Source organism: Pipistrellus hanaki, assembly GCF_964339955.1.
Source record: "Pipistrellus hanaki genome assembly, chromosome: 18".
Classification (NCBI taxonomy): domain Eukaryota; kingdom Metazoa; phylum Chordata; class Mammalia; order Chiroptera; family Vespertilionidae; genus Pipistrellus; species Pipistrellus hanaki.
The window spans coordinates 15,553,308-15,571,723 of NC_140520.1; the positions used below are offsets into that span (position 1 = coordinate 15,553,308).

General features: G+C 40.4%; 2 protein-coding genes across 18 annotated transcripts in view; one reads left to right on the top strand and one right to left on the bottom strand.

Annotated features, from left to right (window-relative positions):
• The window catches only part of LOC311613004 (histone-lysine N-methyltransferase SETMAR-like), a gene marked incomplete at its 3' end in the record, with an annotated part of 161,999 nt that extends 145,709 nt beyond the window's left edge, over window positions 1–16,290 (bottom strand). The window contains exon 1 of the mRNA XM_084866477.1: window positions 15,725–16,290. The remainder of the gene's footprint in view (window positions 1–15,724) is intronic.
• PRRC2C (proline rich coiled-coil 2C) overlaps window positions 1–18,416 on the top strand; it is a 72,504-nt gene that overhangs the window by 2,774 nt on the left and 51,314 nt on the right. For 9 of the 17 annotated variants that reach the window (XM_084865957.1, XM_084865960.1, XM_084865956.1 and 6 more), the window contains exons 2-6: window positions 11,671–11,836; window positions 12,607–12,787; window positions 14,914–15,023; window positions 16,298–16,423; window positions 18,092–18,312. In XM_084865957.1, the coding sequence (XP_084722083.1) occupies window positions 11,725–11,836; window positions 12,607–12,787; window positions 14,914–15,023; window positions 16,298–16,423; window positions 18,092–18,312 (750 nt within the window). In that variant the 5' untranslated portion in view covers window positions 11,671–11,724. The remainder of the gene's footprint in view (window positions 1–11,670; window positions 11,837–12,606; window positions 12,788–14,913; window positions 15,024–16,297; window positions 16,424–18,091; window positions 18,313–18,416) is intronic. The other 8 variants (XM_084865963.1, XM_084865966.1, XM_084865959.1 and 5 more) reach the window with 3 other exon arrangements.

The following is an 18,416-nucleotide window of genomic DNA, read 5'->3' on the forward strand; positions in this document are numbered from 1 at the left end:
ACCTAATACACTTTCAGTAAATTGAAACTTGTCACCTTATAAATAGGGTAACACAAAGAAAGCTTATCTCAGTCTGTTAACTATTGCTTAGAAGTCTTCACATTTTTAATTTCTCAGTATTGCAAATGATGCATCAGCCAGGACATCGTTGTGGGTAAAAGTATTCTCTAGAGGGGTTAACTTCAGTAAATTTTCTATTGTGTGTGTTTTTACCAATCTCCAGAAATGCTAAATATATACTGATCTTTTAGTAGTTGTATTTCTAGTAGTTATTTTGACCAAATGCTAGTCATGGTTTCAGGCTTGTGTGTGCACATATTTGTTCACAAATCAGATTAAACCAGGGCTCTTACTGAGTTTCAACACTTATCTAGTTGGGAGACAGAAACTTTGATATGGTTAGCAAATACCTAGAGTCTAAACACAAAATAACAATACAATTACTGTCAATGTAGTGTAAAGCATACTCACCCTTATGGTGCTGTTGATGTTCTGCATTAAAGAAGGATGGGGTCTAATTGGCATTTATGGAGCATAGCTAGTATTGAACACTAATGAGTATTGCTTATATAGCATTTTATCAGGTAATTTTCTGTTTACTTGTTTGTATTCCAGTACTGATCTGTTTTTCATTTCTACACTGTTTCCATGTCCCCATCACATTGTATAGTGGTTGGCACATACCTAGAGTTTATTATGGGTCATTGAATGAATGAGATTAGGAAACAGAACAATAGACCCACAACTGAGGTTCAGCTGATGAATGTTTTATTGGAGCAAAAGAATACCCTGTCATTTCCCCCCGTTTATGAACCCATGAGAATAGTAGCAGAGCATTCAAATAGCTTATGTACTATGCATCGTGAGATTTTTTTTCATTTTTGCATCAGAGATTCTTTTAATTTTATAAGGCCCAGTGAACCAGAGGAAAATAGCTTTTGGGTCCCACTGCCAAGGTATTCACAGTCTTAAGGGTTATGAATAATAAAAGTTATTGTGTGATATTTTATTATTATTCATACCAGAAGATAAAATTAAGGGTTATACAAATAGGTAAGGGAAATTTGGGGCAGAAAATCCATATATGGAAAATTGCCTGTAGTTTACATTGAGTGCTCAGTTGATTACAAGTGAAGGCATGATGGCCAGAAGAGATCAAGAATAATTGTAAATATTAATATTTGTTGAGCACTTACCATGCCATGCACTGAGCTAACAACATTTTGTACATTATCTCTTTCAATCCATATAGTAAGCCTAGAATGTGGATTATTTTATTCTCACTATATATGTGAGTTAAAGAGATTTAAATAATTTGTTCAGAATTACTTAGCTAGGAAGTGGTATTCAAATCATTGATCCAGAGTCCAAATGCTTAATTTCTCTGCTATATGGATTTCCCAGTGCTGAGTATTTCTCAACCAAGTCATTCACAATTTTTGCTTTATCTTCAAACCATATGTCTGGTAACATCTTTCTTTAATTCAATTGTCTTTTAATTAAAAGAAAAATTTACATAATTATTTGGTTTTATAGTTTCCCCCCCAACATGTTTTAAAATAAATGTAATTTTGAATATGCATAAAACAATCTATGGCAAGAAGCGGAGAATAAGAAGGAAATCAGTGGAGTAATAAGGATGGGTGAGAATAATTTTAAAAAGTGGGATTATTAGCCAAATGTAGCAGAGTTCAGAAGTGGCCTTTGGATGTGGTTTAGAAATCTTTGGTGATCCTAAAATAATTTAGGTCAAAGGAGGATGAAAGGTTAAGCAAGGTGGGCTAAGTAGTGAGACCTTTTGATTTTTAGGTGTACTTAATAATCAAAATGAGCTCTAGATTAGGAATTGAAAAACCTAACTTTAGTCAGCTGTTAACTTTGGGGCAAGTGACTTGGCTTCCTCAGGTATTGAATATATTCATCTGTGAAGTAAGGATAATGCCTGTTTCCCCTATCAGAGCATTTTTGCATGTATTAAATGTGTTTTCTTATAGCTTTTGAATTTTAGAGGGGGAGGGAGAAAATCATTGATCAGCTGCCTCCTGCATGACCCCCACTGGGGATCAAGAGCCTGCAACCTGGGCATGTGCACTGACTGGGAATTGAACCCAGCAACCTTTAGGAATAAGGGATTATGCTCAACCAACTTTACCACACCAGCAGGGAAAATGTGATCTTAAAAATATGTGGTGTCACTTGCCGGGACCAGTTTGGCTCAATGGATAGAGCGTTGGCTTGGGGACTGAAAGGTCCCGGGTTCGATTCCGGTCGAGGGCATGTACCTTGGTTGCGGGCATATCCCCAGTGGGGGTGTGCAAGAGGCAGCTGATCGATGACTCTCTCAAATCGATGTTTCTGACTCTCTATCTCTCTCTCTTCCTCTCTGTACAAAATCAATAAAAATAAAAATAAATAAAAATATGTGGTGTCACTAACCTCAGAATTACTAAGTGATTGATGATAACAGTTAGAAATGGAAGTGACCTTAGAAGTTAACCAGTTCAACCTCTTAATCAAAGCAAGAATTATTTTGAAACTAGAGGCCCAGTGCACAACATTCCTGCACTGGAGGGGCTGTGTGTCCCTCAGCCCAGCCTCTGCCCTTTTAAAGTTCGGGAGCCCTCAGGGGATGTCTGACTGACAGCCACCACTGCTGCACTCTGACCAAAAGGGAGCAGCTCCTGATTGAGCATCTGCCCCCTAGTGGTGAGTGTGTGTATCATAGCTACCAGTGATTCCGCCATTCGGTTGATTTGCCTATTACCCTTTTATTATATTGGACTAGAGGCCCAGTGTGCAAAATCGCACGCAGTAGCCTGTCGCTGCTTGTAGGTCCGCCCACCTGCCTACCTTGCTGTGATAGGAGCCTGTGGGCTGAAGTGGGGGGATGGAGAGGTGCTCAATGCACTTAATTGTGACGGGTTGTTTGGTCATCAGGGGCCAGTGGCTTTTTATATATATATATAGATAGATATAGATATTTCTGACAGAGGCTTATCTTAACTTTGTTTGAATGTATCTGGTGACCAGGAGGATACTATAGTGAACCTTTAACATTCGTATCTTACTTAAGAGCTTCCATCATCTGCACTAGGTTTTGGCGTGTGTGTGTGTGTGTGTGTGTGTGTTTTAATATTTATTGTTGAAAGTATTACATATGTCCTCCTTTTCCCCCCATTGACCTCTTCTTACCCACCACCATCACCACCCCAGGCCTTCACCAAAATTTATGAAACTTGGACCATTCTAGATCAGTGCATTAGCTTTCTACTCAAGTAGCAAATTTTTTAAAGCTCTGCTGTCACAACTTTGTTATTGGTTCTCCTGTGTCATGTTAGGTTTTGTGTTCTGTACTTAAGAAATTTAATTTAAGACTGGGTAATGATTCTTTCCAATTTACTTCTCCCTAGCAATTCAAGACCTTTCTAAATCTTAGTTATTGAATGTATGTTACTCTTTCATATGTATATGCCATGTGATGTCTGCTTGACAAGTCTTCATGCAAGTTTTTGACAAAACACTTTGAAAAGGATGGGGTCCAATATATTAGCTATTTTGGCCACATTACTTTTAAGTATAAAACATTGTTCAAGCTCAAATATTCTCTAATTCTCATTTGTGTTTGATTTAAGGAGTGTATAAAGACTAGTACTTCGATTAACAAATGTGTTTAAAATCAAGTGGGAGAGCCTTAGCTGGTTTAGCTCAGTGACTAGAGTGTGGGCCTGCCAATCGAAGGGTCCTGTGACCAATTCCAGTCAAGGTCAGGGAAAATGGCTCTGTGAAGTTGGGAAAAGTAACGTTTGGGAGAGCAGATGAACTTTTTTAAAAAGAAATCTCTTTTTGAATAATTTTAATCTTCTAAATTGTAAAACTCGTGTAAAGAATTCCCATGTTCCTTCATCCCTATTCCCTGGTTGTTGGTAGTTTACCATATTCTCTGTGTACATGTACATATGCTATATGCATGTGTACTTAGTCACATATAGTATGTGTAAGCCCTGTCATCACCTGGAACCTTAAATTCAACCCAATTCCCCTTGCCTCCACTTTTCTCACCTAGTCCATTTTCTCCTATTATATATAAGAAGTGAATAAAGCAATCCATAGAAGCTTGACTCAATAAACATCCAGTAATTGCTCCTCTTATAACTTTTATTCATCCTTATTGGAATTGCCAATCCTTTCTGCTCTCTTTATTCTCTTCCAACTTTTCTCTTCACACTCTGGCTTAGACCACCCGGGAATGTTCCTCTGACCAGTTTCCTGGCAGTGTCTCCCATCTCCCTTGCTTTTCTTCACACCTGTCTGGTACAGCTCTCCTTATTCAGTGCAGCTGCTGTGTGCTTCCCACCACTCCCCCCTGGACATTGAGAAGTTCTCCAACCACACAGACTGCAGAGTACTAAATACTCTGCCCTCCAGCTTCTGCTGGGATTTCAGCACTGCTTGTCCAATACCTGATTTCCCTAGTGGGATTTCCTCCCAGTTCTTTGCAAACCTTTTTCAGTCTTCTCATATTACCAAACGGTTACCTTCACTCTGTTGATGAGGACAGCATGCCTCTTTCATTTGTTTCTATCAGTGTCTGATGTGATAATCCTATATAATAAAGATGTAATATGCAAATGGTCCTTACCTGAGCTGGAGGGAGGCAACCAGCTACTGGTGAGCTACCGGAGCACAGATTCGTGCGAAGGGCTACTACTATGATATAGTAGGCACTGAGTAATGTTTGAGTGAGTGAATGGGAATCCAACATTTTGAATGTGTAGTTCTCTCAAAACCTTTAAGTCAAGATGTTTTATTCTATAGACAATTAAAAACGGATGTCTTAAAATTGTAGCTTGAAAGAAAGTTTTGTGAATTATCCTTACTGAAGAATGAACAGTAGATGAGATGGCCAAAGGTGAAAGGAGAGAGAGGGAGAGGGAGAGGGAGAGGGAGAGGGAGAGGGAGAGGGAGAGGGAGAGGGAGAGGGAGAGGGAGAGGGAGAGGGAGAGGGAGAGGGAGAGGGAGAGGGAGAGGGAGAGGGAGAGGGAGAGGGAGAGGGAGAGGGAGAGGGAGAGGGAGAGGGAGAGGGAGAGGGAGAGGGAGAGGGAGAGGGAGAGGGAGAGGGAGAGGGAGAGGGAGAGGGAGAGGGAGAGGGAGAGGGAGAGGGAGAGGGAGAGGGAGAGGGAGAGGGAGAGGGAGAGGGAGAGGGAGAGGGAGAGGGAGAGGGAGAGGGAGAGGGAGAGGGAGAGGGAGAGGGAGAGGGAGAGGGAGAGGGAGAGGGAGAGGGAGAGGGAGAGGGAGAGGGAGAGGGAGAGGGAGAGGGAGAGGGAGAGGGAGAGGGAGAGGGAGAGGGAGAGGGAGAGGGAGAGGGAGAGGGAGAGGGAGAGGGAGAGGGAGAGGGAGAGGGAGAGGGAGAGGGAGAGGGAGAGGGAGAGGGAGAGGGAGAGGGAGAGGGAGAGGGAGAGGGAGAGGGAGAGGGAGAGGGAGAGGGAGAGGGAGAGGGAGAGGGAGAGGGAGAGGGAGAGGGAGAGGGAGAGGGAGAGGGAGAGGGAGAGGGAGAGGGAGAGGGAGAGGGAGAGGGAGAGGGAGAGGGAGAGGGAGAGGGAGAGGGAGAGGGAGAGGGAGAGGGAGAGGGAGAGGGAGAGGGAGAGGGAGAGGGAGAGGGAGAGGGAGAGGGAGAGGGAGAGGGAGAGGGAGAGGGAGAGGGAGAGGGAGAGGGAGAGGGAGAGGGAGAGGGAGAGGGAGAGGGAGAGGGAGAGGGAGAGGGAGAGGGAGAGGGAGAGGGAGAGGGAGAGGGAGAGGGAGAGGGAGAGGGAGAGGGAGAGGGAGAGGGAGAGGGAGAGGGAGAGGGAGAGGGAGAGGGAGAGGGAGAGGGAGAGGGAGAGGGAGAGGGAGAGGGAGAGGGAGAGGGAGAGGGAGAGGGAGAGGGAGAGGGAGAGGGAGAGGGAGGTGCGCATTAGCATTTGTATGGAGGGGTAGAAAAAAAGGAGACCGAAAGCTGCAGAGTTTCAGAAACGACAACAAAATGGTTTACAAAGAAGCTATTTACTTTTTATATTTGTACATGATAACATTACTTAGTAGACATACTTCCTTTACTTGTTCAAGAAGACATGTGTGGAATGTGTACAGTATTTTCATCTGGAAATGGGTTGTACTTTTTAATGTTAAATTTTTAAATCAGTGGGACATTGTACTGTATTTGCACTGTATTTTCCAAAGGATCTAAACTCTTAGCCAAAGAATAAGGAAAAGGATATAAACAGCCTGGGTGGATATTTAGAAGTTCATCATGGCCAGAAATGTAATTCTCATTTAATTGAATTTGGCAAATTGGCAATCTGTGAGGTTTTTTGTAAAATATATGTCAATTTTTTTAAAAAAATTCAAATCTGTGAAAAATTTTTGTGAGTTTATTTGAGCCAAACTGTGGACAATTGCCAGGAAGCAAAATCTAGAGAGATTGAGATGGCTCCGGGAAAGGTGGCTTTGCACCTTAATTTATACATTATAATGGAAAGAGGAGACATTTGTGGGTTACATGAAATCCATTGATGATAGATTGGGAAGGGGTGAGGGAAGCCTCTGGGATTGGATAAAATGATAGACACATACTTCTTTTACATAGTTGGGTATAGTTTAGTTAACAGTCAACAATTAACTCAATGATAATGAGAGAATTTGTGGCCTGTGCTTTGAGGGATCCAGAAAGGAAAATTACTTAGACATTCCAAAGATATGTCAAAAAGACAATAGCCTCATTTAAGGTAAAGATTGACCTTTGTCGGACGATACTAGCCCAGGGCATAATTATCCACCATAAACTGCCTTTAGTTAAAGTTTTCATTTCAGACCACCCTTTGTGGTTACTTTAGGTCTCTGGATTTGCAAAGTCACCATGCAGGCCTTCTCTGATCTAGTATGGTTAGCATGTGGCCCCTTTTCGTCCACATATGCAGATTTTGAAAAAATTGATCTTTATTGTTTAAAGTATTACAGATGTCCCCTTCTTTCCCCATTGACCCCCTCCACCATATCCCACCCCAGGCCTTTACCACACACATATTACTTAAGTGTTTTTCCGCATTGAATAAATTTACATCCTTTGTCAGACTTTTAGCCCACAATGAATATTTTTGCGGCCCAGCCAATATAACAGTATGTAAGAAATGTTTTAATAAACATTTTGTAACTTAAATTTTACAATATCCTGTTATACATAATCTTGTATAATAAAAGGCTAATATGCAAATGACCGAATGGTGGAATGACCGGTCTCTATTATGTGCACTGACCGCCTGGGGACAGACACTCAATACAGGAGCTGCTTCCTGATGGTCAGTATGCTCCCACAGGGGGAGTGCCACTCAGCCAGAAGCCAGGCTCACTGCTCCATGACAATGCTAAGGATGTCCAACTGCGGTTTAGTGGGCCTAAGCTGTCAGTCGGACATGCCCCCAGGGCTCCAGATTGCAAGAGGGCGCAGGCCAGACTGAGGGAACCCCCCTCTCCCCACAAGTGCTTGAATTTTATGCACTGGGCCTCTAGTTATTAATAATGAACTACAATGTTTGCTAATGACTAATTACTGTAATTATGTTGCATTCATTTCCCTTATGTGCCTTACATGCAAGCGCACCATTTCTCTCCACTAATACTAGCAGCAAATATTTTAGCAGCTGATTGCCACATCATTAATCTTGTACTGACTTGTTTGGTGCACACAACAAGAAATATTTCACTTTCTAAGAACAAGAAAAATAGGTATATTTGAGTTATTCTTATTTGTACAGTTACTCGGTGTCTGGTAAGTTAACGTTCAAGAAAGAATATTAATTTTTTTCAAATGTTCTATTATTTTATGTTAAACGATTACTCATTTAGTTCAGCCCTTTGTATTCAGCATGTCTCTTATCAAAATAAACCTATGTTTCTATGAAAATTGAAGCTTTTGTTTTTTTGCGGCCCACATAAAACTCAAACCTTGTTTATTTGGCCCAGTTCAGCCTTTGAGTTTGATATGCTTGGTGTAAACCAAAAGATAGGATTTGCTAAATGGCTATAAACTTCTTGGCTTTTAACGGTCTGTCTCCAATTTTCCCTATTCTGCTGTCCTGGCTTTAGCCTGTCTCATTTTCATCTTAACATTTTTTATTTTTATTTTTTTTTTGTCCAAAAATATCTATTTACAAAGTAATTGTTCAAAATCTGGAAAATGCAGATGCACATGTTTTGGTACATCTAACTTCAGTGAAAAATGTTAGAGTCATAGAACCTCGAATTTAGAAATAAGATTACTTTCTCTTCCCTTAAAGAATGAGAGGTGTGTTATTCTAAAGGTTTTGGTTTTCAGAACTGACCCTTAATGATTTTGATTTTTAGATACATAACAAGCAGGATAGTAACATTAAAAGTATTCTTAACACTGTACAAACAAACAAAAAAAACTTCCAAAGTTAAAAATGGTAAAGTAGAGGATATTGGTCTCATAATTGTGTTAATCCCTGCTTTGAACTATAAAGCTAGTAAAAAGAAATGTTCCTATTGAGTTTACTGTTTCAAGGGTTTTTGAATTACTAATTGTACCATTTTCTTACGTGTGAGTCTGCTGAATGCAGCCAAGCATTTACTCAGCAATTGAGGGTTTGTTTGTTTGTTTTTTAATTAGTTTCCCCCAGTAGCTCTTCATGGAATTTAGAATAAACTCAGGCAATACTACTAGCCTCTGCGAAATCTGGCTTCTGCCTCCTTCAGCTTCCCCTCAGCCTCCCACTGGCAGGCATGACCTTTACAATGAAACCTCCTCCTTCAGACCAAAGTTGGTTATTTTCAATGGTTCTCAACTATGGCTATTGCCAGCCCCAACCCAGAAATTCTGATTTAATTGTTCTGGCATGAGGCCTGGGCAGTAGTATCTTGTAAGTTTTCCTGAATAACTGTGCAGCCTGGGTTGAGAAGCATTGATTGATCATCATAGCTCACATCACTTTTCCAGGGAGGTCTTCTGGATCTTTCCCAATCTATTTACCCAGTTGCTTTTTTTCATTTCCATGTTTTTGTTTACTTATTTATTGAAAACAACAATTGACAGTTTATTTTTTTTAATATATTTTATTGATTTTTTACAGAGAGGGCTAGAGAGTTAGAAACATCAGTGATATAGAAACATCAATCAGCTGCTTCTTGCACACCCCCCACTGGGGATGTGCCCACAACCAAGGTACATGCCCTTGACCGGAATCGAACCTGGGACCAGTCCAAAGGCTGACACTCTATCCATTAAGCCAAACCGGTTTCAGCAACAATTGACAGTTTATTAGTTTGCAGCACAATTTGTTGTATAAATGTTGTTGAGTGAATATTGTCCCTGCAGCAGGAGGGAGGCACTTCGTTGTTTCTGTGTAATCTGTAAAGGATTGCTTTGCTGAATTGTGTTTCAGAGAATATACTGATTGCCACAGCAGGCTTTAAGAGGGCATTATTTTCAATAAGGTTTCAGTATCCGAGGATAAGAGCACACTAGAGAGATTTGTAATCCCCTGGAAACAGTAATATAGACATGGGTTAGGTTCTCTTGGCCAGTGCTCAAAATGAAAGAGGCATCACCAAACTAGCAAGCAACTTTGAAGCTATGAGGAAGACTCATAACAATCTTGTGTCTAGTCTCCATTTTTCAGCCACAGCCACATCATCTGGTGCCTAGGCTGTTGCAGTCTGTGAGGTCTCTACATTTAATAACAGACATGGTTCTGCTCAGAATCTAATGGCTTCCCTTTGCTTCAAAGGTAAAATTGAAAATCCTAATAGGCCTACCTTATCCAATCTTCTCTTTGTATTTCAATTCTCCCTGTTTTACTAGCTTTTATGTTTTGAGCATGATTAGCATATCAGGGCCTTTGTATTGCTTTTTCCTCATCCTTGAAGCTGGCTCCTTCCCCATGAGATCCATATTAGAAGCCTTTCCCTCAGACAGGCCCCAGCCTCCTCTCCTCCTAGGAGGGGAGAAGAGCTGGAGGTCAAATTTATTACCCATAGCCAGTGACTTAATCATTCGTGCCATAAAAAAGTCCCTGAACTGCATTGGTTGGGGAGCTTCCGAGAGGTGGTGCACCACAAACTCCTGTGCTCAGGACCCTCTGGGCCTCTCCTGGTATGCCTCTTCATCTGGTAATCTATCAATAGTATAAGTAAATTGTTTCCCTGAGTTCAGTGAAGTGTTCTACTAAATTAATCAAACCTCTGGTTTATAGCCAGCCAGTCAAAAGCCCAGGTGATAACATGGACTTTTCAAATGGCACCTGAAGTGGTGGTAGTGGGGGAGATACTCTTGAGGGACTGAGACCTGTGAGATTTTATGCTATCTCCAGGTAGATAGTGTCAAAATTGAGTTCAGTTGTAGGACACCCAGGTTGGCTGGAGAATCTTAAGAATTGCTGGGTGTGTGGGAGCTCTCACCCCCACCCCCACCTGTGGTGACCAGCAGTGTCAGAAGTGAAGTAGCATATTGAGTATGGTGACAGATGGCAGTGATTTTCTTCTTTATACGAGGTAGGGGGGAGTGTGAAGATTGGTAAGGTTGGTAAGATTGGACCAGAAATCAGCAGCCCTGACAGGAATAATGAAAAACAGTGTAATTTTATAGAGCTAGTATTGAAGCAGAAAATGTCAGAATAAGCAAGGAATCAACAAATAGTGTTGTTGATAGGAAAACAATTTAAGATTCTTGTGGCTACAAAGTTAACCAATAGACAAAACTAAAATATAGAAGTGAATTAACTAGGAATTAAAAACAAGCCTATCTTTAGAAAAAGGACCTCAAAATCAAAATTGCAAAACTAACTGCTGAAACTGGTTTTGCTCAGTGGGTAGAGCGTCGGCTTACAAACTGAAAGGTCCCAGGTTCGATTCTGATCAAGGGCATGTACCTTGGTTGCGGGCACCCCCCACCCCCCCACCCCCAGTAGGGGGTGTGCGGGGTGTGCAAGAGGCAGCTGGTCGATGTTTCTCTCTCATCAATGTTTCTAACTCTCTGTCCCTCTCAATTCCTCTTTGTGGCAGTGAGTGTGAAGACTGCTCTCCTATTAGAATCACTAGAGGAGCTTTTCAAAATAAGGATTGATGTGCAGGCCCCACCTCAGCACCCCAGATTCTTGTCTATTTGAAATTCCCTGGTTGATTTTAATGTGCAAGAGGATTCAGAACCACTGTTTAGAATATATCTGCTTATAATAAGTCTGTGAGCCCTAAACTTTTATATGTCACAGAATTATCTGGAGGACTTGCTAAGTAAAATGCTGAGTACTGTGTCCATCTTCAGTGTTTGATTCAGTAGGTCTGGGATGGGCCTGACAATTTGGATTTCTAACAGGTTTCTAGGTGATGCTGAGAACCACTGTAACCATAGGTGGAAAAAGGGAAGCCCTTGGGAAAGATGGGTGTAGAAACAGATGGGCTTTGTAGGTTTGCCCCCAGGACATTTCTTAAACTGAAGGAAAAGAGTATTAAAGCTAATTTGTGAATTCTTACTGATGTGAGTTAATTGAAGATTGATTTCATTACTCTGTGTTTTTATTTTTTCAGAATTTCTGTAAACATTTGAATTTTAGGAATTTTTAGTAAGCTAATAAATTATAAAATTTTTCTTTTTTCTTTCTTTTTTTATGTGCCATCTCTAAGACTGGTTTTAAGGGGTGTGGCAGGAGGTTTTGGACTCGATGAGTTTCCACCGAAATGTCGGAGAAGTCAGGCCAGAGTACAAAAGCAAAGGATGGGAAAAAGTATGCGACACTCAGTTTATTTAATACTTACAAGGGTAAATCATTAGAAACTCAGAAAACCACAGGTGAGTAAAATTAAGTGGTATTTATATTTTTATGGCTTTTATGCTTTTGTTATTATACCAGTAAGTGGTGCACTGGAGCTTTTGCTGCTAGGAATTGGGACAAACCTATGTCCACACAGCCTGTTCACAGTGAGCTTTTTTATGTACACAACACTTTTCAGGGGGATATGAGTTATATATATGAGTTATATATATCTTTACAGTTAAAATCTATAAACATGTTTATTCTTTTCTTGTTTGTTATTAGCAGAAAAGTAGAGTTTATGGTCCAAAGGGGAAACTGGTGTAAGGAGATTGGTAGGCATAGAGATACATGTTAGTGGGATTTATTTCCACTTCATATTATGAACTAGAGAGAGGCCTGTGTTGTCTTTTTACAGTGAAAAGTGAAAGTTGGACCACATATGTTACATTAGCAGTGTTTGTTATGCACATAAAATCATAATATTCTTTATCATACTAAGTTTTTGAGTTTAAAATAAATTCTCTAAAAAATTACAAAACTGGCATTGTCAGTGTTCACCTTTTCATTGTGTATAGGATTTACTAGAATTTTTACAGCCTCTGGTCAGTGGCTTGATAGCTTATTTTAAATATAATCTCTGCATTGGATTTTGTTGCAGGTGTGTGGCTTAGTTTAAAAATTCTTACCTTAAAACATTAGGGATTAATAGTTTCAGATTTAATTAATTCCTATTTCTATATTGTTTTAAGAGTGAAGTGGGAAATAAAATAGATGTTCGAAGAAAGTTGATGTTATTGATCTTTAGTTACAGCTCGACATGGATTACAGAGTCTTGGAAAAGTTGGTATTTCGCGGCGCATGCCTCCACCTGCTAACCTCCCAAGTCTCAAAGCAGAAAACAAAGGCAATGATCCTAATGTGATTATTGTACCTAAAGATGGCTCAGGATGGGCATCATCAAAACAAGAGCAGCATGAAGAAGAAAAGTAAGTCAATGTCTAGTAAAGAGTGAAACCAGCCCCCTTTCTTGGTAGGGAATTTACGTTTGAGTTCTGTCTGTGTGCTAAGTGTTGTGCTGGATGTATTACATATCTCATGCCCTTTAAAGTTTATCGAGTCAAGCTTTTGATTCATTTTCCCTGTGAGTGGATATACTGGCAACAATTCCTTGTGTCAAGACAACAGTGACAGTTGATAATAACTTTTCTTCTAACTCTCTGTCAGGTTTTCTCCTCTCCTACTCCTACCAAATCAGGCTTTCTCTTTCTAGTATGATTAGAAGTGGATTATATTGAATAATTCCATGGCACAAAGAATTTGTCTGCCTAGTTCCCTGAAACTGCCTGATGCACGTTGTGGGTGCTCAAGTGATATTATTTCACTGAATAAAGAATTAACAAGAAAGCTGGAATAGAATTAATGTCCCTGTTAATCATCAATCATTCAACAAATATTCAGTACTAGAGGCCCAGTGCACAAAATTCGTGCACGGAGTCCCTCTCCAATCTGGGATCCCTCTCACAGTCCAGGACTGCTGGCTCCCAAATGCTCATCTGCCTACCTGCCTTCCTGATTGCCCATACCCGCTTCTGCCTGCCAGCCTGATCACCCCCTAACCACTCTGCTGCCAGCCCGACTGATGTTTAACTGCTCCCCTGCCAGCCTATTTGCCCCCAACTTCCCTCCTCTGCCGGCCTGGTCACCCCCAACTGCCCTCCTCTGCAGGGTTGATCACTTCCAACTGCCCTCCCATGCTTGCCTGGTCCTTCTCAACTGTCCTCCCTTGCAGGCTTGATGCCTCCCAACTGCCCTGCCCTGCTGGCCATCTCGTGTCCACATGGGGGCAGTATCTTTGACCACATAGGGGCAGCCATGTTGTGTGTTGGAGTGATTGTCAATCTGCATATTATTTTTATTAAATAGGGTAGATGCCTGGTGCACGGGTGGGGACCAGCTGGTTTGCCTTGAAGGGTGTCCTGGATCAGGGTGGGGGTTCCCTTGGGGTGTGGGGTGGCCTGAGCAAGGGGCCTGTGGTGGTGTGCAGGCCAGCCACACCCCTTGGAGACCCAAGTGCAGGCCCTGGTATCTGGAATTTATTTACCTTCTACAATTGAAACTTTGTAGCCTTGAGTGACGCTTAGGCCAGCAAGGGCAGGCGGAAAGCTTGGCTTCTTCCATTGCTTGGGAAACCCAAGCCTCCCTCCTGCTCTCTGATTGGCTTGTGGGTGTAGGGGAATGATGATTAATTTGCATATTACTCTTTAATTATTAGGTAGGATTCTGTATGTCAAAGATTCTGCAGGGCTCTTAATTTATTGAATAATCAGGTTAAATAGCAGTAATTTAAAAAAAAGTAAGGCAAGTATCTGGGTACTTGATGCTTTTTTGCCTATATCTATTATGAAATTTTTGTGCTCTTCTTTGGGGAGCTCTGTATAGATTTGACTACTTGTCAGAGATGGACTGTCCTCTGCTTCTTAGTTGTTATAGAAATATTTTGCAGTAATAAGTCAGAGGTCTGAGTATACCAGAAATATATTGTATTTCCTAAGTTTCTTAACCACCTTTTCCATTTTTAAGCATTAACACATTACAAGGATTGAACAAAACTATAGACCCTTTTTAAAACACCTTTTTCTTGGGGTGCATTAGGCAGATTGCCGCTACCTTTGAATACAGAAATAAGTACAGTGGTGAACCTGTTTACTGCCAGATGGAGAGCTTGCCTTATTAGCCTTATTCCTCACTGGCTAATTCCTCACTCCAGACCGTATGTATGTGTAAACTGTTAATTCTAATTATAAATGTTCACTTCTTCAGAATAGATTTTTGGGAGCTATATTCAATAATGAATGTTTCTTATTTACAAAATGAAAGTAAGCAGAGTTGTCTTCTCCTTGGAGTATTTATCCAAAGGTAGAAATGAAAGGGGACAAAAACAGCTATACTTCATTTAAAGGGATGCTGCAGAGGGAAAGCTTTTGTGGAGGCTGCATCTGTGAGTAAATATGTAGCCAGAATAGTTGTACAGAAATTCACCTTAAATACAACATTCAATTTATTTTATTTAAACATAAAATATCTGAAATAATGGATTCATATTTCTTTTAAGAGCACCAGAAGTTCCACCAGCACAGCCAAAACCTGGGGTTGCAGCTCCCCCAGAAGTAGCACCTGCTCCAAAATCATGGGCCAGTAACAAGCAAGGTGGGCAAGGAGATGGTAAGTGGACATTAGCTGGGGCACCTGATCAGGCTTGATAGTTACTGAACAGCCATGCAGGAGATCCAGGGTGGACTAGTGTGCTGGCAGGGTGGAGAACATTGTCAAATGATATATTCAGGCCCTATTAGGTGTCTTTTGAAAATCTCTTGGGCTAATTAAGTTTCTAGGTCGAGATCTATGCATGGCCTAATGATAATAAGTAATATTTAAGAGGGAGTCTTTGATATGCTCTGTCCCATATTATTTTATCTTTATCCTACATTACCAGGTAAACCTTATACTTTGAACTTTTTGAGACAAGTACATGAGCATATGAAATGCAATCATATTCATCTTCATCTATGTACCCTAGCCTCTCTTTCAAACATACTGCTCATGATTCCATGGTAGAGTAGAAGTAGAGAGTAGGCCTAAAGCATAATAGTTGGAATACTTTCCTCCCCACAGGGAATTGTGAACACCCCAGCAAAAAATTTTCCACTTAAAAACAGGAAATGTCTATAAAATATCGTATGGAAAAATTAAGCCCTGAAGATAATAAAATCAGCTCTCTTAATTTATACCAGTATAAAGTAAATTAAGTGAATGTAGGCAATGAAATGAAAGCATTTTAGCTTCACCACGATACTTGCAGTATTCATTAAAATCTATTTCAGTCCTAGCCGGTTTGGTTCAATGGATAGAACGTCAGCCCACACATACTATTAAGGGTTGCAGGTTTGATTCTGGTCAAGGGCATATATGTACCATGGTTGCAGGCTCAATCCCCAGCACTGGTCGAGGTACATGTGGGAGGCAACCAACCAATGTCTCTCTCTCACATGATGTTTTCTTTGTCTCTCCTGCTCCCTTTTACTCTCTAAAATCAATGGGAAAAATATGCTCAGGGAAGGATTAACCAGAAAAAAGAAAAATCTTTTTCAGTGATATAATTTGAACTGATTCTTAAAGAGTATTAAGGAATTTACTTCTATTGAAATAAAGGAGAGAGAAACAAAAGTGAAACTCCTCACTTGGCTTCATCTTAATGAGTCCTCTGTGACATTGTCTGGGATGTTCCTTAGATTTTTATCTCCTCATGGCTGTTCATTAACTTTCCAAGGGATTCTAAATATAAATAATTAAAAAGTTTTGTGGTTACGAATAATCATCATTGAAATATGGAATAATTTACCAGAAAAAGGCAGCTCTATCCTGGGAGGGTTTTAAATATTCTTTGGTATGAAAGTTACATTCAATATTTTGTGTGTTTTAAAAAAACAAATCTATAGGAATCCAGGTGAATAGTCATTTTCAGCAAGAATTTCCCAGCTTGCAGGCAGCTGGGGATCAGGAAAAAAAAGAAAAAGAAGCAAATGATGACAACTATGGACCTGGACCCAGTTTACGCCCACCAAGTAAGAGTGCTTTCTGTTTAATAAAAACAGAATGAGATTACATTTGTATTTTATCTTGTGATGTAACTTCCTGCCTGCTAATGTTGTATGTATGGTTTGCCTACTTTTAAAAAGCAGGCAGTAACTAGTTGTTTGCCATTTAAATGTGGTTTCTACATTAACGGTATCAGTCCAACTTGAGAACTTGTTGGAAGTATATACATCTTAACAAGATGCTTAGGTGACTTATTTGCACATCAATATTTGGTTGTTTTTACAATAATAAAATATTTAGGGCAAACCTCCAATATGCATATACTTACATATTTATAAAATATTTTTTGATACTCCATTAATATTTAGGGATCCCTTGCTTTCTGAACTCAAATCCAGGAACCAAATAAGTTTGGATAGTGACAGATACTTGCATTAAGTATATTACAAAGCAAAAATTTGAAATGGAAATATAAAGTCTTTGATATTTCTTTAAGGCTTATTATTTGTATTAATTTCATATTGTCATTAACAAATATCTTAAAGAACCTGTATTCCTGGGGGAGTTCTTCTTTACAGTAATGGTTACAAATTCATATTTCTAATACCCTGATATATTTCATAATTTGGGCCCATTTCTTGTCAGGTCTGGGTAAATCATCTTATTTGTATGTTTAATTCTCACCTGAGGATATGTTTTTTAAGAAAGAGGAAGGGAGGGGAAGAGAAACACAGATGGGTTGCCTCCTATACTTGTCCCAAGCGGGGAGCAAACCAGTGACGCAGGTGTGTGCCCTGACTGGGAATTGAACCCATGACCCTTTGGTGTATAGGATGACATTCTAACTGAGCCACTCAGTCAGGGCATCTTATTTATTTATTTTTTTTAATTGCTGTGATGTTCAGGAATTTATAGTATTAGGAATAGAGTGTCAGCTCTGCTATTTTCCTTTGATTTTCATCACTTATCTGTTGCTGCAAAGCAAATTTGGCAACTTTAAACAAGAAACTGAATGGACTCATGGTTTCACAGTACCTGAGAGTCAAGGAATGTGGAAGCAACTTAGCTGGGGATTCTGGCTCAGGAACTCCTCTCACAGTTGAAGTAAAGCTGTCATCTGACACTGACTTGAGTAGGGCTGCTGTTCCAAGCTCACTCATGTTGACTTGCTGCTCTATTCTGCAGGTTACACAGATCAGTCCTGGAACACTGTGAGTGGGTGGTAGACAGGGTGTGAATACCAGATGATAAAAGACCCTATGAGGCTACCTACCAAAGAAGGATTCCTTGTAAAACCACTTATCAGTCTTACTTGGTTAAGTTTAGTCGAACCAGATAATATAGTCACTAACTCTGCTCACTTGGTCACATATAACTAGCAATAGTAGATTGAAAGCATGATGAGCATTATTGACAAGTCTGGGTTGTAGAATTCTTACTCCCTTTCCATAAGGAACTTCAGTATTTTAAAATCAGTATGTGATTTTAAACTCCCTATCAAATATTGGTAAAACTTAATACAGAACTACTAATGTTTTCTTCCCCTACCACATATTTTCTTTTGGTGACGCCTTCTGGTGTACATCTTCTCTGCCACTGCTCTTGACTACCGAAAGCATTAGTAGGGCCTAGATTAGATTTTCACTCTGTTACATTTTCAGATTTTTTCTTATACTTACCTCCCTCTGTACCAGATGTTGCTTGTTGGAGAGATGGTGGTAAGTCTGCTGGCTCATCAACATCTGACCAAGATGAAAAGCTTCCTGGCCAGGATGAAAGCACAGCTGGGTCATCAGAGCAAAATGACATCCTCAAAGTGGTAGAAAAGAGGATAGCTTGTGGTCCTCCACAGGCTAAACTGAATGGACAGCAGCCTGCCCTGGCTTCCCAGTACCGAGCTATGATGCCTCCTTACGTAAGTATTGCTAAATAGCAAGTGCTTACAAGAGAGATGTTTGATTGGGGTTCCAAAAGGAGACTTGGAATGGGGAAAAGTAGGTTTTTATTTTCATTAACAAC